At 43.2% G+C, this 23,555-nt stretch overlaps 1 protein-coding gene across 3 annotated transcripts in view; it reads right to left on the reverse strand.

The window, feature by feature from the left end:
* The window catches only part of ttc7a (tetratricopeptide repeat domain 7A), a 53,740-nt gene that overhangs the window by 20,327 nt on the left and 9,858 nt on the right, over window positions 1-23,555 (reverse strand). For all 3 annotated transcript variants that reach the window (XR_011691452.1, XM_071481255.1, XM_071481256.1), the window contains 10 exons: window positions 22,930-23,099; window positions 20,953-21,016; window positions 20,629-20,766; window positions 18,169-18,252; window positions 17,116-17,220; window positions 11,044-11,161; window positions 9,267-9,324; window positions 8,803-8,875; window positions 8,526-8,686; window positions 982-1,098 (listed from right to left, as the gene is read on the reverse strand). Coding sequence is in view for 2 of the 3 variants with exons in the window: in XM_071481255.1 (XP_071337356.1) it covers window positions 982-1,098; window positions 8,526-8,686; window positions 8,803-8,875; window positions 9,267-9,324; window positions 11,044-11,161; window positions 17,116-17,220; window positions 18,169-18,252; window positions 20,629-20,766; window positions 20,953-21,016; window positions 22,930-23,099 (1,088 nt within the window). In the remaining variant the exon portion in view is untranslated. The remainder of the gene's footprint in view (window positions 1-981; window positions 1,099-8,525; window positions 8,687-8,802; window positions 8,876-9,266; window positions 9,325-11,043; window positions 11,162-17,115; window positions 17,221-18,168; window positions 18,253-20,628; window positions 20,767-20,952; window positions 21,017-22,929; window positions 23,100-23,555) is intronic.

Consider the following 23,555-nt stretch of genomic DNA (forward strand, 5'->3'; position numbering starts at 1 on the left):
GACTGAGACTTTTTACATTATTTTTATTTTTTATTTTATTCAATCTTACTCAATTATCTCTGTTGGATGTGCTGTATAGCTGTCAGGCCCGGGGGTTATTTTGTACTGTCTAGCAGATATGTATTCTGCTCAATAAATTTTTTTTTTTTAAATTAGGTTTGGTATAAACCAAGTATATGTGCATGGGTGTGTGCAGGGTGTGATTTCTGAAAAACTTTACCCATGCCAGTTAAGCATTATGTACACTTTTTACTGCTTTCATTTAATAAATTCAACAATAATCATGGCAGGCAGGGGCTGGCTAACTATAGCTATATATCTATATAACTATAACATGGAGCTGCACTTCCAATTCACTGATTCTTGCCTTCATTATGGCAAATAAACTACATTTATTACATGTACCATTATAGCTAAAGGAAGCAGAGGAATAACTAAACATAAGACGCACTGAGCAAGAGAGAGCAGCAGAGTTGGAGGGAGCGAGGGAGGGGGAGAGAGAGGCCATCGATAACTGCTAAGTTAAACAAACTAGCAGATCCGAACAGCAGCAACCAGTAATGAGACATTACTCTTTACATGGCATGTCAGCACTACAATAAAAGCCCTATTAATAAATAAAAGGTATCTGTGTACTAAAACACTACAGGGATTTTAATTTGAAATGGTTACAGGAAGTGTTGAGTTTGCATAAAAAATGGGGCCAGATCAAAATGAGGAATTGTGCTAAAATACCAGTATGACCAATTCTACACATGAAACAGAAGAAATTAGAAGTGCATACACACACGCACGCACGCACGCACGCACGCACGCACGCACGCACGCACACATGCACACACATTAAGTAATCAATATAATCAATACCACAACAGCCTCAACATGTATAGCAGTAAAAAAAAATACATGAGCAGCAAGGTATTGCACATTCTACAGTACACAATAGGCAAAGTAGCACATATCCTGCACCAAGACTCTCACCTGGAGCGGCTGACATCATAGCGGCTCTGCCAGCGCTGCAGCATCTCTTCACAGGTCTGCAGGGCTGCAGCCGGGCCAAACAGGGCCTCTTCAAGCTTCACCTTTGTGAACAGCAAACTGGATGACAAAACACACACACACACAAAAGTTACTCATCTTTGTTTAATGTTATGGTGCTTTTTCATGTTCCTTTTGTGCCCTTATTATGCAGTAAAATATCTGATGTGTTTGTACCAGTACGGAAATTAAACTGTAAACTGTACCCAAACACACGCAAGCCTGTTCTTATTGTCACTGATCACATTAGCTAGAACATGAACACATGTTTGCAAGACTTTCAGTATTTGTCAGTGTCCACTACTGAAAAGTGGATCTCTTTCAGATGAACCAAGTGTCAACCCACCGTGATGTCACCCATTGGTTTGTGAGTGGCCATATTGAAGACTCAAGTTTGCAATGTGGTTGTTGCCATCTTGGTTTTTTGAAACCAGACAAAACCATATTTGGATGAGAAGGTGGAGCTGAGGAGGAGTGAGGGGTGGATCTGACCTGCTCTGTACTCTATCCTGATAGTTAGACAGGTTGCAGTGTGTGGTACAGTCTGTCATCACACAGTAGTCCCGCCCTAATGCATACCCTGCTTTATGGTCTATTTTCTTCTAAATGGGACCATAACAAAAAAAATGAACATCATGTTGTATTGGAGAAGACTTGAAACTAGAGATTGAGACCATAAACTCTTCAGGAAAATGTTTACTGGGGTCATAAACCAAGTGAGAAGTAGAGACATTTTCCCATAGACTTCAATACAATCAGACTTTTTATTTCACAACCGGTGGAGTCACCCCCTGATGGTCATTAGACAGAATGCAGGTTTAAGGCTCCTCAGCATTGGCGTCACTTTCCCGGGGTGTGCGTCCATTTTTGTATACAGTCTATGGGATGAGCAGTGGAAACTAGTAGATATTATCCCAGTTGCTATAAAAGTATATACAAGTATCAAAATATGAATTCATGTAAACAGTCATATCATTGTGTAAGTGTTTGGGCTTCTACAGAAGCTAAGTGCTCAGAACCCATCAACATCTCACTGATGCATGTGGATTGAGGCACACATGGATCAATACAAAAAGAGTCGGGGTAAAGATAGTCATCAAGAACAAGCTCTAAGAGTGTTTGTGTGTGTGTGTCCTGTGGTGTGTGTGTGTGTGTGTGTGTCTTGTGGTGTGTGTGTGTGTGTGTGTGTGTTGTGGCGTGTTGAGAGGTTGATGAGTAGAGGCCATAGAGCGTTTCCGCTCGGCCTTTCAGTTGACGACAACTGGTTAAGTGATGTGGGAGTCTCTGATGTGTGTGTGTGTGTCTGTGTGGTTGTGTAGTAATTGCCAGAAGGGGCTCTCAGAGGATGCAGTCTGTCACAGGCATCACTCATCCATGAGTGTGAGGATGGAGAGAGAGAGTGAGAGAGACAGAGAGACTATGGCTTTCGCCACATCTGACGCCCGCCTGCCTAGCTGTCCACTGCCTCCCTGTTGTTGAAGGCTCCTCCAATTATTCTGTACTCTCCTGTCACAGGGTGAGGGGTGGGGGGAGGAAAGGTAGAGAGAGGGAGAAAGGGAAGGATGAAGACATGGGTGAAGGAATGGAGAGAAGGCGAGGATCAATAGCAGAGGGAGATGAGCTCGTGTCAGGGGATAAAACTCTCAGTGAAATGAGCCTCGTTACCAACTCACGGGTCGGTGGATGACTGGGGCTGGGGTGGGTGTGTATGTATGTGTGTGTGTGTGTGTGTGTGTGTGTGTGTGTGTGTGTGTGAGGAGGGTGTGAGAAGAAGGTGGAGGGATGCTGGGAAAAGAAAAAATTGAAAGTGTATATGTGTGGGAGGAAGGGGGTTGGATTTTTTGATGAGTGGATGACAAGTGCTTGCAGAGGGATGCTGTGTGAAGGGTACGCCTGCCAGTAGGGGTGCACTGGAGTATGGGTGTGATTTTGTGTGTCTCTTGGCTCCCCATTACCAGTTTAGAAGCACTGTGATGGTGTAAATCCGTCCTAGTGTTAAAATGTGACAAGGTGTGTGGGTGGGTGTATATCATACATACAAAGAACTGACTTCTCTCTTTGCCTTAAATGTGCATTATTCATTAATACTGACTGATTAAATACCAAAACTGAGTCTACTGTAAATTCTCATGAGATTAAGATTATTCAAATAATGGTAGAGTTTTAATCAATGTCTTTACTTATGTCTCTTTTCAACACAAATACTTTTCTCATTCACAAATGAATTCCAATTGCTTCTACATTTTTTTTTCTTTGATTGGTGTTAAGCTGTCCTCAATAAAAGTCTTCGTTCCTTATTGCAGAAGTTTCACATTAAAAGAAGCCCCCTTTCAAATAAAGCATTTTGCAAAAAAAAAAAAAAATTATATTGCACATTTTTGGGTAATTTGCTGAATTTAAGTGTGCACACGATCCATTTTCTAAGGATGTTCCAGGTCTTGGAAGAACATAACTGATGGCAGCTTGATACAGATAGAGATAGATAAAGTAGAAAAGACTGCAATGGAGGTAACAGAGACTTGAGTTTGCATTAACAGGAAATATCAGCAACAGCAAAATAATATGGGAGCAGATCAGAAAACACAGAGTTATCTTGTACATATAAAAACGCTTGTGCAAAATATAAAAACGTGAAAGTACATTTAAAGGAGCTATTTGAAAGTCTTGCTATTGCTATGTACCCAACAGGATTAACAGCTGTTTACTTACCAGTCTGGAAGAAACACTGCAAGTTCGGCATCAAACTTCAATCCTTCCCTCCCTATAGATGTCTCCAGCAGTGGAAAGTTAACATCAGTGTTAACTCCTGCTTTGCTTACACTTCTGTCACTTCTTTTCTCCTACTGAAGTTAACATGCTAATTAGCGAGCCAGGGCCCATCACTGCAGCGTCCAGTCTGCCCTGAAGAAAGCAGGGCTGCTCAGAAGGTGACGCTCTTGGCAGGACTGGTAAGTTAACAGCTGTTCATGTTAACACTGGTTATGCAGCAAAAGGAAAACTTACAAATAGCCCCTTTAGATCTGTCTAATTTAATCTCTGTAGAGATTTGTTTTCTCTGTTTTCTCTGTAGGTGATTGGAATCTTACAACTACTGCTTTGAAATGTATTCACATATTTAGTCTACCATGAGCCAACTGGTACATCATGATAAGTAATATCAGACTGATTTAAGTCATCCAAGGACAGAGTCTTCCACTTTGTTATTCACTACTTGATCACACACACTAGTGTTTCCCTCCTACTTCCAGAAAAATAGATTTCATCAAGATTACAGCACTCACAGCTACACATCAGATTACAAAGACTGTCATTTCCAGCCTCCTGGGAATGAACCTGGTGTGTGCAAAGTGTAGTGTGCGAGGATGGATGGCAGCGAGCAGCGTAGCTCAGTGTAAATGTTCAGTGGTGGCCAGCTAAGAGTAGTGAGTGCCAGCGTAAACTCCATATAAAAATAGCTAATAATGTTCCCTTGAAGAAGTGGTACATCTACAGTATTACTCATTCTGCACTCCCACAGATCAGAGTGTGTATTCTCTACAGGCAGACGCACAAGTGCACACACACATCATTCCCCAGCATATACTCGTGGTGCATGCATAGAGATTAACACACACAAGCCTGTGCAGACATGCTTGCTTTGTAAGGCATAAGGCACAAGCCAGGCATGCATGTGCATGCTTGTACACACACTTGTACAGATGCACACACACAAACACACACAAACACACTTGCTCATGCTGCAACATCCCTTTAGATGAATGCAGAATCAAAGGCTGGGATTAATCATTCTCTTTAGTACAAACTGTGAGACCACGATCACTCTCTCTCCCTCTTTCTTTCTCTCTCTCTCTCTCTCTCTCACACACACACACACACACACACACACACACACACACACTCAACCCTCCCCCTCTCACCCTCTCTCTCCTCAGCTCTCTCAATCTGTAGCAGAATCACATTTCACATTGAAATGTATGCCTGTTTACTGGGTGATTAAAATTTCAAAGAAAAGGGAGAAACAGAGACAGAGAGATAGAAAAGATGAGAGGCAAGGAGAGAAAGAGAAGGCGAGAAAGGAAGAAAGAGCGAGGAAGAGGTGGAGAAGGAGAGACAGAGAGAGAAAGAAGCCGGGGGTAGAGGATGTGGGAGAAAAGGAGGAAGGAGAAATTCGGTATGCTACAGCGAGCTGACAGTTTGTTGTGGTGCAGAGAGGCAGTGTCTAACAAGAATCACACACATGCATGCATGCACTTACACACACACACACACACACACACACACACACACACACACAAGAGCACACAGTGACACACAAACATGCATGTGCAAGATTACAATTGGGTGCACATGTACACCCACATCCCCCAGCACCACAACACGCACTACTGTCGCGGAATGCCCAGCATCACGCACAATACAAGCTTTGATCTCAGATGCTCGCTCACACATCCAAAGCAAAGATATTCAATGAGCTTGTTACTGAGAAAACACCTCCTCTGACTATCTCTCTCTCTCTGTCTCAATCTCTCATTTTCCACTCTGGGATCTGCACCCAGGCCTCAGCCTGACAGATCCCAAGGGTACTGATGTATTCTGGCTGGGTGTGGATTGATTTTCATGTGTATATTTCAGATTTGGGCAGGGTTTCAGGCTACAATAGTAATCACTATAACAATTAGAATGACTATTTACAGTGCATACTGATAATCTTGTCTTTTTTGCACTTCTAATGTTCCTTCTCTGCATGTAAGTAAACATGCACAGGTTTCATGTGGAGGTGATCCTGTAGGTGTTTTGATTCATACCTCTGTATGAATTCTGGAAATAAGATTAATGTGTCTGTTTCAAACTTGCCTCTCAACAGGAAGCTGGATCAACCAATGAGCTTATAAGCTTCATGTGGTTGACGTTGGGAGATACATTCAGGCCTACTTGTATCTTCAGGTTTGGTTTATTAAAGTTATATCAATTGCTAATGGCTAATGTGTTAGCAAACATTTCCCTGCTTTTGCAAACAGCAGACACACAGAGTATTAATTAACTTGCCGGATGTTAATGATATTTACTCTCCTTTTGGCCTTGATATGGTGTCCACTGATTCCTGGCTCTGTTCACCTGATAGCCACTAACTTTGTCTAGCTGATGTTTACTGAGATCACTGAGACAGAACAAAGATATACAAGTGCAACACTGAAACAATAAGCTGACAGATGTTAAAAGTGCAGAGTTGAGCGATAATTCTTTGTGGGTTTGTCACTAAAGGAGACACCTTTCACATGCACTTAGTCATTTAATTCATTGTTAACAGGCTCACAAACATATTGTTGGGACTGACTTTAGAGGATACTAGTACTTTATCAGTGGGGAGAGACATTGGCTAACTAATGCTTGGTAAGAGCTGTAATATTACCCTTCATTAAATTTCTTTGTTATGTGTTATAATATTTAGTATGTATAATATATAGTACACCATAGTATTCTATACTATTATATTCAGATCTGTTTACTGCATTATTATGGACAGATTGTTATAACAGCAGATTAGACCATTTGTTTGTTACACTGCTCCACTCAAATCAGTCGAATCCTTTATTTTGAAAGAGACAGAGAGAGAGGTAGAGAGATAGAGCTGAGTTTGGGCCTGAATCAATTGGGCAAGGTCAGGCCTGGGTGGAAATTTCAGGCCACTGCAGAGATCTGCTGTATAGATCTCTCTCTAGCTCTCAGTTGGTTCCGTTTACTGGCAGTAAAGTTATCAAAAATTATTAAAAAGGGTAATGATAGAGTTAATGGACATTCAGTAATAAGTCATTTTGATTCAGCTGTTCCATTCAGCAAACTAAAGATATGTAGATGTGTATGACTCTGTCTCTCTCTTCTCTGACTCAGTGTCTCTCTACCACTCCATAACAACAGTTTGGGAACAACAACTGATGCTGCCTGCTCTACCCATATGACCTCATGGTTACTGGGGCGATGGGGATTCCTGGCACAGAGAGCGATGTGATTGGCTGAGCCTGGAAAAGAGCTCTTAAATGGGTCAAAGCAGTCAAGTGTCTCTATGGAAAAGGTGTGTGTGTGTCTAAGTGTATGATTGTGCATCTAGACAGTGAGAGAACAGATTTAATCTTCCAACTGAACAGACAATACTGATCAGTAAAGCATGTGCAATTGTGAACCCGTCATCTTTCCTGCATCCTCTCACTCTGTCTCTGTGTTTTCTTCTTCCCGTCGGTCTCTTACATCCTTCCTTCCCTTCATTGTGTCATCAGTTTTCTTGTTTTTCTGCATTTCCTCTCTCGTCCTCTTGCTCCTGGTGTATGGATGTACCCCATCTGTCTGTGCTGAGACCGTGGAGGCCAACACTGACCCCAAATGGTTGTATTATGAAATGCTTTACTGGGCTTTGAAGTAGGGAGAAAATGCATCAGAGAGATGATGCAACATGCGTCCATGTTTTGGTTAGTGTGAAATAATTGGCCTGGATAGTTAATGTTGTCTGTCTCTGATACAACAGAGCTTCATCCACAGCTTATGAATATGTTTTTAACTGAAAACATTCCTGCAACATAATGCAAACATCTATAACCACAGTTTGGGGGATGTAGAGTCACTAACTTGCCTCAAACAATTTAATGTCAAGATGGCCTTTTAATGAGAATTTGAGATGTGAATTGATAATAATATACTTGAGGAAAAAATAATTTTTTCACTGCTTTGTGTTTTAAGCTATTTTATCCCACATCCTTCTTAGTAACTGGTAAACTATAAAGTTACATTATATTCTGCAATAATACAATTCATAACATCGATGCACATATTAAGCCTATGTGAGGTAAGATTTGGCATGAAGGCAAAATGGTGGCTGGACTGTTCGAGATACCGACCTACAACCAAAAGGTCACAGGTTGAGTTCCTGTAACTGTGATGTGTCCTTTCAAAGTGTGCTAAAGTAAATCACTAAATCCCTGCATGTCCCAAAATGATTAGAGTGTTAACATCCAAGTCTGTTTTACTCTGTTGTAACCTGCTTAGCAGAGCAGACGGGCTGTTTTATGTGCTGGACGACTCAGTTCTGTGGAAAGCAGGACTAGGGCTCGGGTCAGAGCTGCAGTGTTAAAAGGGTAAGGGTGTATGAGGGGCATAGGTACCGCAATGCAGGCCTCCACTCTAGCACATCTAAATAAGGCATCAAGTGTGTGTGTGTGTGTGTGTGTGTGTGTGTATGTGTGCGGTTGGCCCCCAACACAGTGGAGTTGAGACACCTTATCCCTACGGAGAGGACTAGTGTTAGGACAGGGCCTCACAGCACCGCTCACAGGAGCTGTTCTTACACACTTACCCACTTACACACACACACACACACACACACACACACAAAAGTCTTAAAAATACAGCAATCGACTGGCACCTTATCCTTGATTCACCAACATTTCTACCAAGATTTTCTATTGCGTGTGTGAGTGGGAGGGTGTAGTGGGTTTTACTTGAAGTTGTCAGGGTGCTGGCTGAGGGCCAGGCCCAGGGTGTCCAAGGCATGACGGTGGTGTTTCTGGGCGCTGAGCAGCAGGGTCAGCAGGTGGAGGGAGTGTAAGTCATCCCCTTGGAGATTTAAAGCTGCCTGCAGGGGCTCCATGGCTGCGGATACCTGTCAGACGCACACACATTCTAAGGTATAGCTTACAATCTGCAACGTTTTCTATCAATAATATCTGTTGTTGATTATCCCAACATACAATATGCTTCCCATTTGTTTTCTTATACCTGGCGTACAAGTGCCAGCTGCAGAGCCAGGTACATAGCAATCTGAGCATCCTGTGGGTCCAATGAGCGAGCCCTGTGGAGAAGAGGATGGTGATATCAAACTTCTTTGATTATCATTTATGTAGTAAACTCAAAAAACCTAGGTGTTAGTGGGATAAAATAATTTAAAAACAAGTTGCATTTGATGCACTTTTATAGATTAAATTACTCAAGAACATTAATTAAGTAGTGAACATTTGAGCTAAATGCATGTTAACATGCTAATAATGACGATGCTAACAGGCTGATGTTTGGCAGGTATACTGCTTACATGTTAACCATCTTAGTGTTGCATGTTAGCAGCGTTTGCTAATTAGTACAGTACATCTGAGCTAATGGGAATGTCACTCGTTTTGTAGCTTTGGTGACTAAGATTATGACAACTGAGAAAGCTGTGTTGTAAAGAATGGAAGAACCAGACCTACTTGCTCAGAGCTTGGAGTGCTTTTTTGTTGAATTCATTCCGGTCTGCTTTGAGAGTAGCTGCAGAGAGACATTCATTTTAAGCTTAAAAAAGAAATTAACAGTTAACAGTTAATGTCTATGTATAATATGGAAGTAACAGACAGTCAAAACAAGTCCTCATACCCAGCAAAGTAGGTCATTTGTTAGTCCTTTTTTATTTTTAAATGACCCTTATGACAAATACACCTATACGACCCATAATGTAGCATAAACACTGGCAGTAAGGACGGGGGAGTAGGGGGGCAGCTTGCCTGGCTGGCACAGTAACCTCCTGGAGTCTCTGCTGGTTTCCTGGCAACCTCACTGTGACAACACTCCAGGAGGTCACTGCGTCCATCCAAGAATAGTCTGGCACAAAATTTCAAGGAAAACCACTACTTGTCATTTTTACACTCGACGACTTAAAATAGAGAGATATATGATTACTGAGCTTTAGAGGTGCTAGACGGCAGAGTTGTTTAAGCCATGGACCAAAATATTTTGCGGATAGATGTTTGCTCCCACTTTCACTCTTCATGCTAAGCTAAGCTAACCATCTCCTGGCTTCATATTTAATGGATATACCTTTCAGCAAGAGAGTAAATAAATGAGTTTCACAATGTTGAACTCTTCCCTTAAGATCTGGTTAACTTTATACAACTAAACCACTGGTTAAAGGTTATGGAAAGATGGCTATAGTTAAAAGAAATCTATGTGGACTGCCAACCAACGCTTTTTTTATGGAGGACCACCATGGAGGGCCACACGTTAAATGACTATTAATGCATCAATAAATAGTCAAATTAAAAGGGGTTTACAAAACAACATAAAACAGTCATGTACATCATTTACAAATACATTAATGTATTAATATACAATTAATTTAGTTAGTCTGTTGCATCATTAGAGACACCCTCAACATCAGCACCCATCCTGATTGTCTCCTTCCCACATCCACATTAAACATCTGCATATGACATGCCAGGTGATAGCCAATCAGAGAGCTTGTTACATCTGATGGCTAATTTGCAGTTTTTTACCTCTTTTTACCAGTGAAAGACCCAGAGTGCCATGGAAAGGCCAAATGGAGAAGCTAAAAGGAGAAGCTGAATGACTAAGCAAATCAAAAAGCTAATAGGAAAAGGAAAAACAGCAGGGAAAGGTAAAATTGCAAAGCAAATTGCCGTTTTAAATGCCTGATTAAAATCTGTATTCTTAATTTAATTTGTCAATCCAGTTATTAATTTTTCAAACTGCACTTTCAAATACTTTATTTCAAATACTAATTCCATTATTTGCTAATGAAGTCACTGATGTATTTTTTAATGTTGCACTGTACTTTTTACGCTGATTTTGTTCACCCCTTTTTAATCTGAACTAGTTATTAAAGATTAATACTGAATTTGTAAATTATTTTTTTAAATCAATAATTAATTGTTTTATAATTTAGTCTATTCATTTATAGGTTAAAAAATTAATTTGTATTAATATTGATTAATCAATAAAGTGCTTTATTACTATTTCCGTGACACTTGTGGTCCTCCATACCTCTTGACTCCTTGAGAGGTTTTGTGGCCTGCTGCCTTCTCTTCTGAGAGATTGGTCTCACTCTCTCAGAAACCTCTTGCATGACCACAGGAGGTTGCTTGTCAGCAAAACATAAACATTGGTCCTTTTAACAAATGACTAATGCTGCGGACTTTCTGGTGAAGAGAGTCACAGTATTTGTTCGTTTGGTAGCGTGTTGTGTATCCATACCATCAGAGGCCTGCAGACTGTAGCAGAGGCCCAGAGCCAGGTAGGCCCTGGGAAGAAATTCTCCGGCTTCCTCCCCCATAGACACCACACTCTGGGACAGAGCCTCTGCCTCCTCAAACTGCACACACACACGCACACACACGCACACACACACACACACACACACACACACACACACACACACACACACACACACTCAGTTGTATACTCTGAATGATGTTAACATGACTGTATGTACTTCAATGGACAGGTAAAACGAATAACTCTGCTATCATGCACAAATACAGTTACACCATTAAACCAGTGACCTATAATAATAATTAAAAAAAAATCTCCAAGAAGCATTGTGAGGTATTGTGCTGTGAGCAGGACCTGCAACATCCTCTTGAATATGAGTGTGTGTGTGACAGGAAAAGCCTTTGGAGCACTGTAAGGCAAATGAGGCTGAAGTGCAGCAGGGAATGGAGTATTGATGGCTGAGCCTGGTGTGAGTTTACTCAGAGTAGATTCATCTGAAGGACAACGCAGAGTTTGCTGAAGGACACACACACATACACTCACACTCGCCCACACACGCAGCAGTAGACTGCAGGCGGTGTGTGGCTGAGCCGAGCCGAGGTGCTCTGAGCCGAGGAAAAAGTGTGTCACTCCGTTTGAGGTATGGCTGGTGGCAGGCAGGCAGGTGGGTAGGTGGGCGTAGGGGGGTAATGCCTTTGACGGCACGCCAGCGCAACAGCAAGCCAACTGCTCCTTCCTCCCCCTCCTCCTCCTCCTCCTCTTCCTCCTCCTCTCTTCTCTCTTCTCTCTCTGTGTCTCTTTCTCTGAATCCAGTCCTTGCGAGTTCAAAGCCGGCGCACAATAGCCCGTCATTTAAACACACATGCACATCTTAGGAGGATTAAGTTTTTTTCCCCCCTTGAATGGTGTGAAAGAAGAACATGCCACTGTTGTCGGGTGAAAACGTTGCATCTGCAAAACTGCTCTTCAGGAATTTAGAAAAGCAGCTTTGCTTTCAGATCGCCAGTCGTGCAGTTTGTGGTGATGTCATGGGTTTGGAGAGAGTTTCATGTGCCCTAACATCCTGTACTGTTTCATGTACGTGCACAAGAGCCCTGTGAAAACCTGAAAAAAGAGAACAATATTCTTATGAAGTTTTGGTCTGGTCTGTGGGCTAATGGGCTAACGCAACGGGCAAAACAATGTTGCTGGCTAGATAACTGTCCAGACTGTCCAGTGGAGCTGATGGTGGATAATGGTGGCCCATTTATGTAATGCCCCACTGCACTATGGCCATAGTGTCCCATTGTGATTAAGGCTGTAAGCTCCTTAGTGTCTCCGGCCTTCCATGATCTCCAGCCACTGACAGATGTGCACTCTCCATTCGCCCCTGTTAGCTCCTCCTTTCTAATCTCTGACCCCTTTCTCTCTCTCTCTAACTCACCCTCACTCTTTCTTTCTGTCTCTCTCTCTCTCTCCCTCCACCCTAAATACTACTGTTGATGTGACTTTCTCCCTCCTGCCCAGATCATCAACAGCAGGACTATTCAAGCTGGCCGGGCTTCACGCTGATGTGTATCTGCCTGAGTGACACAAGTGTCAATGCTGAAACATCAGCAATGCAGTGATGCTGCGCAGTGACTTTCTGACTTCATGCACACACACACTGCGTTTCAAAACATGCATACACACACAACTATCATGCGCAAAAAATATTTTATAAACCTCCAGTGCATGCGCCACACAATTCTATGATGCAACTTCACCTTTCAGCTTCTCATCATATACGTGTTAACAAGCTGAGGGGGCAGGTCTACCTAAATGAAAATGAACATGCATGGATTACAGGGGTGACTGTCTGTGATGCTGCATTGACATGGAGATTTGCAATATCTCATTAGTTCCAGATGGAGAATGGATCCTTGCTACTATGGCTGTAATCCTGTGAAATCATAACCTTTACATCTATTACTATGTGGCTTTGTGAGGAGTCCATATTTTGTTGACCCTGACTGGATGGGTACTTTATGTCAGCAACCTTTTCTGCTTGTAACCTATTAATACAAAGCAGCATCTACTTTCGGCTGCTTGTCACAGCGCATGTCAGCGAGTTGCGTTCAAACACAAAGACTATGAGAGATTTCCCCTCTGGCCTGGTGAGGTAATATTATTACACAGTATTAAACAAGACTGAGAGAGTCTAGCCATGCTAACCACTCTGTTAGCTTGTACAGCGGTGCTTGGATGCAATGCTAATGTCAACATGTTCACATGCTCACAATGACCATACTAGCATGACGATATTTAGCATTATGTTTACTGCACTGACTGTCTCAATTTAGTGTGCTAGCATGCTAACGTTTTTTTTTAATTAGCACTGAACACAAAGTACAACCGAGGCTGATGGGAATATTTCTTGTTTTGAAGGTATTTAGGTCATAGACCAAAGTACTAGACAGATTAATGTTTTTTTTGTGGCTAACAAAATTATTACAAATCACCCTGTGGGGAACATGAATGTGTGCACCACATTTCATGGGAATCCACCATACAGTTGTCCAGCTAGAAGTTGATATTTTATTGTGGACTAAAGCTGATAGACCGACAATAGTACCCCCATCCTTAGAGCCATGCTGCTAGCATGGCCAAAATTTAGCAGAAAATGGTAGGAAAAATTTTTGAAAAATAAACATATTTGTCTCTGATGAAATATATTTACCCAGTAATCATTTCATGAGAAGCCACTGTTTTAAGGGTAAATGCAGGGTCACACATGTCAGACTGTCGCAGTCAGTCCACACATTGGAACAAACCTACTGCAAGATGAAATATAAATTACTAAGCCTGATTTTCAATGTACCACCAGTGGTCCCACTGAGGCACCTTGGTATGTGAAAGAAAGGTGAATCAACAGGAGTGGAACACAGGAAGAACATACAAAGATGTGAGATGCTGTAATGTAAACCAGCGGTTCCCAGTGTTTTTTCCCAATGACCCTGTAAAATGAGTCCATGTCCGCTTGTGATGTCTCATCACATATTATGGCCATGGTGTGGACATGAGTTGTGAGCAGTGGAAGCAAAAAGGGATTTTTCTTTCTTTTAGATTGTTTGATTTAGAGGATATTTGAAGGATTAATCAGAATCAGAATCAGAATCAGTTTTATTGCCAAGTATGTTTTCACATACAAGGAATTTTTTCTGGTGATTGGTGCAATTGATCAGCAACAGTGGGGCTCTCTAGCCTTGTTGATGAGGCTAATAGCAGATGGGAAGAAGCTATTTTTGTGGCGAGAGGTTTTGGTCCTGAAGGACCGCAGCCTCCTGCCAGAGGGGAGTGTCTCAAAGAGTTTGTGTCCAGGGTGGGAGGAGTCAGCTACAATCTTCCTTGCACGCCTCAGAGTCCTTGAGGTGTACAGGTCCTGGAGGGACGGAAGATTGCAGCCAATCACCTTCTCAGCAGAGTGGATGATACGCTGCAGTCTGTTATTGTCCCTCTCCGTGGCAGCAGCGTACCAGATGGTGATGGAGGAGGTGAGGATGGACTCAATGATGGAGGTGTAGAAGTTCACCATCATAGTCCTTGGCAGGTTGAACTTCTTCAACTGCCTCAGGAAATACATCCTCTGCTGAGCTTTTTTGATGAGGGAGCTGATGTTTAGCTCCCATTTGAGATCCTGTGTGATGGTGGTTCCCAAGAAGCGGAAATGCTCCACGGTAGCCACGGGGGAGTCGCACAGGGTGATGGGCGTGGGTGGGGCTGGGCTCTTCCTGAAGTCCACTATCATTTCCACTGTCTTCAGAGCGTTTAGCTCTAGGTTGTTCTGCCTGCACCAGGTCACCAGACGCTCAGTCTCCCACCTGTAGGCAGACTCATCGCCATCAGAGATGAGTCCAATGAGAGTGGTGTCGTCTGCAAACTTCAGGAGCTTGACAGACTGATGGCTGGAGGTGCAGGTGTTGGTGTACAGGGAGAAGAGCAGAGGAGAAAGAACGCAGCCTTGCGGGGATCCAGTGCTGATGGTCTGGGAGTCAGACACGTGCTTTCCTAGCTTCCCGTGCTGCCTCCTGTCAGACAGGAAGTCGGTGATCCACCTGCAGGTGGAGTCAGGCACGCTCAGCTGGGAGAGCTTGTCCTGCAGCAGAGCCGGGATGATGGTGTTGAAGGCAGAGCTGAAGTCCACAAACAGGATCCTGGCATAGGTCCCTGAGGAGTCCAGGTGCTGGAGGATGAAGTGGAGAGCCATGTTGACGGCGTCGTCTACAGACCTGTTGGCTCTGTAGGCGAACTGCAGGGGGTCCAGGAGTGGGTCAGTGATGGATTTGAGGTGGGACAGGACAAGAGCTCAAATGATTTCATGACCACAGAGGTCAGGGCAATGGGTCTGTAGTCATTTAGTCCTGTGGGCCTTGGTTTTTTGGGGACAGGGATGATGGTGGAGGATTTGAAGCAGGCTGGCACGTGGCAGGTCTGCAGTGAGGTGTTGAAGATGTCTGTGAACACTGGAGACAGCTGATCAGCACAGTGCTTCAGGGATGATGGAGAGACAGAGTCAGGACCGGCTGCTTTGCGGGGGTTCTGCTTCTTAAAAAGCCTGTTGACATCTCTCTCCAGGATAGAGAGAGACGTTCCTTTGGTAGGGGAGGAGGGGGGTTCTGATGTGGCTCTGATGTGGAGGTTAGTGTCAGGCTTGTCCCACTGTCTTTCAAAGCGGCAGTAGAACTCATTCAGATCGTTGGCCAGACGGAAGTCATTAATGGAGTGGGGGGGTTTAGGTTTGTAGTTAGTGATCTGTCTGAGCCCCTTCCAGACAGAAGCAGAGTCATTGGCTGAGAACTGGAGCTGAAGTTTCTCAGAGTACAGACGTTTAGCTTCTCTCACCGCTTTGCTAAACCTGTACTTGGACTCTTTAAACTTGTCCCTGTCCCCACTCCTGAAAGCTTCCTCCTTTTGCCTCCTGAGCTGACTGAGCTTAGCTGTGAACCAGGGTTTGTCATTGTTATAACTCACCCTGGTGCATGATGGGATACAGCAGTCCTCACAGAAGCTGATGTATGACGTCACAGCCTCTGTGAACTCATCCAGACTGTTGGAAGCAGTCCTGAACACCTCCCAGTCAGTGCAGTCCAAACATGCCCGCAGATCCTCTATGGCTTCACTGCTCCACTGCTTCGATGTCCTCGCAACAGGTTTACACAGTTTTAGTTTCTGCCTGTATGTGGGAATCAGGTGGACCATGACATGGTCAGAGTGGCCCAGTGCAGCCCGGGGGACGGCGTGATAAGCACCACTGATTGTGGTGTAACATTGGTCCAGAGTGTTCCCCTCTCTGGTCGGGCAATTAACAAACTGTCTGTATTTGGGCAGTTCATGGCTGAGGTTCCCTTTGTTAAAGTCACCAAGGACAATAACTACGGAGTCCGGGTAGGTCTGCTCCACACACAGTATCTGGTCAGCGAGCGCCCGCTGTGCCTCCTGCTTCACCTAAGAGGTGAAGGTATTTAATATTTCACATGAAAAAAGGCAAAAATTTAAAGAAAAGGCCTCTAGAGCTCTTCAAGTTTCAAAAGTTTCTGGTAAATTAACACACATAGTGAAAACCCCTGATAGACCAGGGGATACCTGGCTCCTGACAAGGTGAACATGAATAGTCCTATCTATAACAATAGGTTGTTTCAAGCTATTCCTCCACAGGTCTGGTATCGTGCTATTGTGGATGTGTGCTCAACACCACTGCTGCTAAAAAGAATCCTAGGGGGAAACACTGGTATCTCTCTAAATAGAAGAGTCAGTGAGAGCAATAAAAGCCACCACAAGGCTGAACAGATACGGAAAACAGCTCCACCTACAGAGACGCATCTTGGTACTTGTTGCTACCTCTGGGAAATGCAGTGCAAAAACATTACAGCAAGCACACCAATGCCATCAAAGATATTGAGACTTAGGGTACAATTCAAATGTATGTGGATACTTCAGGCTCCCAGGCCTGACCCTCAACTGCATGTGTATGTATGTTATGGTAAATGCAGTTCACCATAACATGCAAGTTTATGTAGGTGATGTGTGTGTAATCACCCAGTGCAGTTGACCAATGCAGACTTTAGCAGCCAACAGGGGCAACGAAGGGTCCTCGGGTCTCATCCTGGCGCACTCTTTAAATACAGACACAGCACCAACCCCCTGGAAAACACACACACACAAAGATGTCAGTGACAAATTGTGATTCATGTGCACGTGGCAGCCAGTTATCATGTAGCCACAGATGACATGGATCACTTTTAAGTGAGTGTATCAAACACACATCAACTGTCCCTACACAGCCCTAATAGACCCATTTAGACACACAGTCACTTAATACATGTAGGTCAATCATTAATGGACCACGTGCACACTCACTTGTGCTCACACACATGCACACACACACATACACACACACACACACACACACACACACACTCGGCTGGCCCTAAATAGAAGCGGATCTGACGACACTGAGGCGGCCCCTTCTCCTTCTAGGGAGCAGCCTATTTCTAGAGCTCTCCATTGATCTGCAGTGTCACTTCATCCTGCGACCCAGATCAATTTTTCTGTCACACACATACGCACTCACATACACAGAGGGACCGAGAGGCAGAAGGAGAAAGAGAGAGAGAGAGGATTGTGATTGTGCTATTCCTCGTGAGCACTCCCGTTTGAAGAATGTCCAGTTTTTTAACACTAGTTTAATTAGCTGCAAATAGATTCAATTTTATTTCCCAATAATTTCAAGCTTTTTTTGAATAGTAGCAGTTGATGGTAGGGGCTGCATCAGTAGGACAACACAATCTATACCACATGGTTTAGATTAAAAAGGTAGCTGAATGCCCTTTTATTGTACTTTCTGTCAGTTACTTGGCAATACCTGATTTGTCCCACTTGAGAAAAATTCACCCCCCCCCCCCCCCCACAAGCAGACTGAACATTTAGCTGTGAATGCTATTTGTTGCACGTCTGAACACGAGGGTGAGGAAGGAGCACCGCAGCGTACAGGGCAGAGGCATGGCAGAAGATGGATGTCTCCTGCGGGTGTGGCGGGGTGTGTGTGTGTGTGAGGGTCTGCGGCTGGTATATAAGGAGAAATGAGCTCACCTTCCCGGCCGCCATGAGTGACAGGCCCAGCTGGTGCCAGAGGTGAAACTCGTTGAATGAGAACTTCATGGCTCGCTCCAGACACTGGAGAAGAAACACACGCGCACACACTCAAATACGTTTTAGTTTTGTCATTTTGTATAAGTAGGATGTGTACATGTACAGAGAAACTGCCCAGGTAACCCTGCACTAACCCAAAAATAAAAAGACTCAAACTGTTCATACAGTACGCCATTAAGAAATCAGGAAGACAAGGATTAAGAGCATTAGATTTATTCACTCATTTTTTCTCCGTTACATAGTCACTAAACTGAACGGCCACTCTCCTTGGCTACATTCATGTAGCATGAAATGACTGTCAGTCACCACACACCACCTACTCTGTTCTGTCTCAGTACATAATGATGTGATTGATGTGTGTGTGGACGAGCAGAGGAAGGCATGGAGCGCCTAGTTAGATGTTGTCAGTCATGCAGAAGTGAGTTGAACCAGGAGAAAGGTCTGCCCCATTTTCTGATTAAATAATGTGCACTTAATAGACAGGCTGCTGACCCTGCAGACAGGGGTGTCCCCTGAGGGATCTGATTAACTGTGGACTGACTAAAAATGAATGGACTCAGCTATGTATCCATTGTAACGCTTCATTAATACTTGCTAGGTCTTTATAAAGCCATTTGAAGCTGCAGCTATCTTCGCGAACAGTGTTGAGCCTTGTTAACCCTGCTAAATCAGGCCCCACCCCATTACAAATCCCATTTAACCCCTGTTCAGAGGGTTTACAAGAGAAGCCTGAATTAGGATTCAGACAAACTGAAAAACATGAACAGAAAACTGTAAGGTGAAAGGTAACTACATACACTGACTCAACAGCTGTAACTTAAGCGGCAGTAATCAATACTTTTATATTCTCAAGTGGTCTAATGACTGTGTTTATTGTATGTAAGCTACTGTGCTGTGTGTTATAACTCTGCAGTTCCCCTTAGATCCATATTGTGTTGTAGCATCTTTCAGTTCAGTGTTTTTAACATAAATTAAAGCTGATGTTGCTCTGTATCTGCTGGGTGTGGTAACTGTTTGCTGACATGTTCATTATATCAACTTAAAAAGGTTAAATATGTCAGTGTTGTGTTTACAGCTTGTTGTGCTGAAATGAATTAATGCAGGTTTAAGTGCAATTGTGAGTATTCTATGTTTATACTTCTTCTCCACTACATTTCAGAGAGGGATATTGTATTTTTAACTAATATATTTATTCTGAAGCCATAATTACTGCAAAAACTGTAATTAAGATCCTACATATCTGTACAAATATAATACAGTCTCATCTAGTAGAATATGATACATTTCTATACATTAAACAACCAGTCACTGTCACTAAATTTAAACTAGCTTCCTATATTCAGCCACAACAAAAAGTGCTGCATACATATTAATGTACCTGTTATAATAATCCAGCAGTTTAGCAGATTTAATAATTTAAGTCTGAAAATGGCCACCGTGCATAACAAATACTTTTACTCTTGATATATTTTGCTCATAATATTTATGTACTTTAGCTCAAAGTTTATGTTGTTTATACAATACATAGGCTACCTGTCTTAAGTACATTTGAAAAGCAGTTTCACCACAGCCAGTGGTTGATTTTATTCTATAGATATTTCAGGGCATTGAGTTGAGACTTTTTTTCCATACAAGCCTTCAGTGTTTTTCCTTGAATGTTATTATTTCAAGGAAGGGAACGCATCTGCAAAATCTAGTAATACTGATACATGCAATACATGTGTATCCTTGAACTGAAATTAAATATTAAAATTAGAGTTTGCAGCAAAAAACCCATGACCTGATTAATGCTACAGTGAGTATGTAACTGATCACAGTGAATCTTTTTCAACACATCAGAGATGGATGACACTGACTGGCTGACATCTCTTTTTTAATAAATGGCCCATACTGGCCTTAGATATCAGCAAACTGATCCACTGGTGTAGGTGGAGGTACCTCAGACTGTGAGTGTGTGTGTGGTCCTCCTTATAAAATGACGGATGCTATCTCTGAACCTGTCAGACAGTCGAATAAATCTAATTTGAGATGACCCCTCCAACCTCTGCCTCCCCAACTTCCCACATCTGAGTAGAGGTCACATTACAGAGGTAACAAAGTTTGTTAAAAAAGTGAGAAAACAGAGGAGGAACTTGGAGAAAGAGGAGGAACAGTGAAAGAAGATGGGAGGAAGAAGTAGAAAAAGACAGACAGTGAAGGGGATGTTGAGAGATGAGAGAAGACGGAGAGACAGTGCGAGAAAAACATACATAATCCCTTCGCTCAAAGTGATAAAGACATTCATTAAAAAGTTTGGCAAAGGCAAAGCTCCTACTAACACATCTCATCTCTCACTCTGTTGCTCGCCTCCCCCAAGACCTCCAGCATAGGCTGTGTGTATATTTGTGTGTGTGGGCACACCTCCGACAGCATGGCGTACTGCCCCCTCCTGGCCATGCCGATGGTGAGCAGATCGTAGACAGAGGCGGCATCCTGCAGACTGGCCTGGCGAGCCTCGGCCTGGTCAGGCAGACGGCTGATCACCGCCTCGCCACTGGCCTGAATCAGGAGAGAGACTGAGTGACGATGAGGAGGAGTAAGGATGAAAAGGAGGAAGGCTAAGGAGGGAAAAGGTGGTTGGACAGGTGGTCTCTGCTAAAGGGTTCTCCAAGAAATGTGATGAAACATTAGGAAGCAAAAAGGCAGAGAATGGTGTGTGTGTGTGTGTGTGTGTGTGTGTCTCACCATGGACTCTGTGATGAGCAGCAGCAACACTGCCTCTTCCACCACGTCCTGAGGACAGAAGCAACTGCCAGGACACAGGAAACAGGAAATAGTACCAAGAACAGGAAGTCTATCCATCCAACGCACACATACACACACACACACACACACACACACACACACACACACACACACACACACTCACACACACACACACACAGCTTGTCCGTAGGTAGATTGCCTGGAGCGTCGAGTTTCTGTCTCACCTGTGGTACTGTAACACAATATGGACCTCCCTGGGTGTATCACTACACAGAAGTATATCAGATGTCTCACTCTCTCTCACACACAGACACACACACACACACACACACACACACACACACTCACACATACACACACACCGGCTCCTTTATTTATTCCATCTGTACCTCTCCCATCCCTCTCATGCATCACTTCCCGTGCTCTGGTCAGCCCTGTGTCCTGTTCAAGGACATATTTACCAGACACCATCACGTCCTTTTCAGAGGACGTAACTGATGACAAAAGCCATGAACAATACTGAAGTACAGCTATTCCTCAGGGTGAATTCTCCTGTTCAACCTCTCCCTCTAATCTCAGACATGGATTTAGATCTTCACTTATGATAGTGTGGGCAGGATTAGTCATGTGGCGGTGACTAAGTATGGCTCACAGGGCCTGAACAACGAGTGCAGGATCCCTGCAAAGTGGGAAATGCAGAAATGAGGCAACAAAATGGTGCTACAGCGTGTGATGACTGACAAAACTCATACAGTATCTGCCGTTACTGAACTTGTGCTGCATTCATTAGTACATGGTTGCTATGAACTGACGTCTTCAGTTTGTCAGTTGATGACCCTCTGTCATTTGAGCTGTAGACATCTGCCCTTCATCATATGACCCTAAATACGGTTAAACCATTCAGAGGGTTTCAGTGAAACGCCGGATATGATGACCTGTGGTGGCATTTAGGTGGTTTCTACAGTTTAAACTGCAGTCTGTGAAGACACGGTGGTGGGGCTTAAGAAACCATGTGACTTTGATTTAGACAACAGAGGTTTAAACTCATCTAAAAGTGCTAATGACAAACAACAGCCCTTCTTTCTCTCATGTTTGTGCACCATTGTGGCATCTTAGTATTGTGCACAGTCGAAGCTGTCCTTTGTCATATGATATCCAACAGACTGCGGCCCAACCCAAATATATTTTTCTTTTTCTATGTCAAATAACTTTTAAGTTCCCTGGGAAATTGTTGTTATAACCTACATAGGACCAAATAACGGGCTACGTTATCACAGGTGTGTTATATAACGATTGCTGTTAATAATTGAATTGGTTTGTTGGATCACTGGTAGGCTGCATTTCGGTGTGTGCTACTGATTTTCCTAGATGCTAAAAATCTCACATCTATAAAAGTTTTAGATCTCAGTGATAAGAACTAATCGGGGTGTGCTGTGGGAGTCCTCACCTTGGATGAACCAGTGTAAACTGGTGGCCTATAGTGAGCACTCTGCTGGTAGTTGTGTTATATAACACCAATTTGGTTTCCATAGAAAAGGGTGTTCTTTTACTTTGTAGAGATGTGGCTCGGATTCACACCACCCTGCTGATGACTCATAGTCTTTAGTACAAATAATCCAAGACCCACTTGAACAAAGAAAACTGGCACCAAGTTCCAAGATCTGCAGTTGCTGATAGGACGGTAACTTGGATAAAAGTGGTGCACTTGGGATGAAAGTAAAACTTTGACAAAGGCAATTGAAACCTACAGGGATCATTTGTTTGTGTACAATAGTTAGCTGATACAGTAGAGCAACAAAACACAATCACAGGTTGCATTAACTATCATCAGTGCTGAGCTTGGGTTCGGCAAGTGCACTCAGTACACTGAGAACAGGACAAACTGGATAAGAGACACAGACTTAAGACAGCTCACAAAAGCAAAATATAACAAAGACAAAAACAAAGAACACAAACCACTCGATGCTGTAACGTTGCGGTGGTTTAACAGTGGGGTAGATGGCATCTTTGGAGGCGGCGGCTCCCTCTCTGTGGAGCCAGGATGGGGGTGGGGGGCCCAGCGGGGGCCAGTAGCTGTCCTCACTCACTGAGCTCAGCAGCACCTCTGCTAGCTTCTTCGCTGCAGACTACGATGCAACCACAATGCAATAATCAACGAACTGGTGGACTGGCATGTTGACGAGCTCACAGTATTAAAAGATCATAATACAGACAGAAACATGATAAGTAATCATTACTAATTATACCGTACAAATGTTAACCTTATGAGTTTCGGCCATACACTTATATATCCTATCCTATCATCCTTACCATATCCTATCAGTCCATCATCTGAACTTCAAATGGAAACAGAGAAATTACTCCTTAGTGTTCAAGACATAATACTATGTTTTCATCATATTTTAAGTCAGATTTTTTAAAAGCTGCACTATTAAACTGCCTGTTGGCACTGCCTGCATAAAGTGTTAGCAACAAGCTACTGACCTACGCTTGGAGTAATTTAGTGACACAGGCTTTTCCCTTATAATCTTTCAAATATACCTATTGAATTATGAATGCTTAGTGGCCAGCAATGCAATGCG

The sequence above is a fragment of the Trachinotus anak genome, unplaced genomic scaffold (genome assembly GCF_046630095.1).
Source record: "Trachinotus anak isolate AG129_WGS33_773 ecotype Australia unplaced genomic scaffold, CSIRO_AGI_Tana_v1 ptg000007l, whole genome shotgun sequence".
Classification (NCBI taxonomy): Eukaryota; Metazoa; Chordata; class Actinopteri; order Carangiformes; family Carangidae; genus Trachinotus; species Trachinotus anak.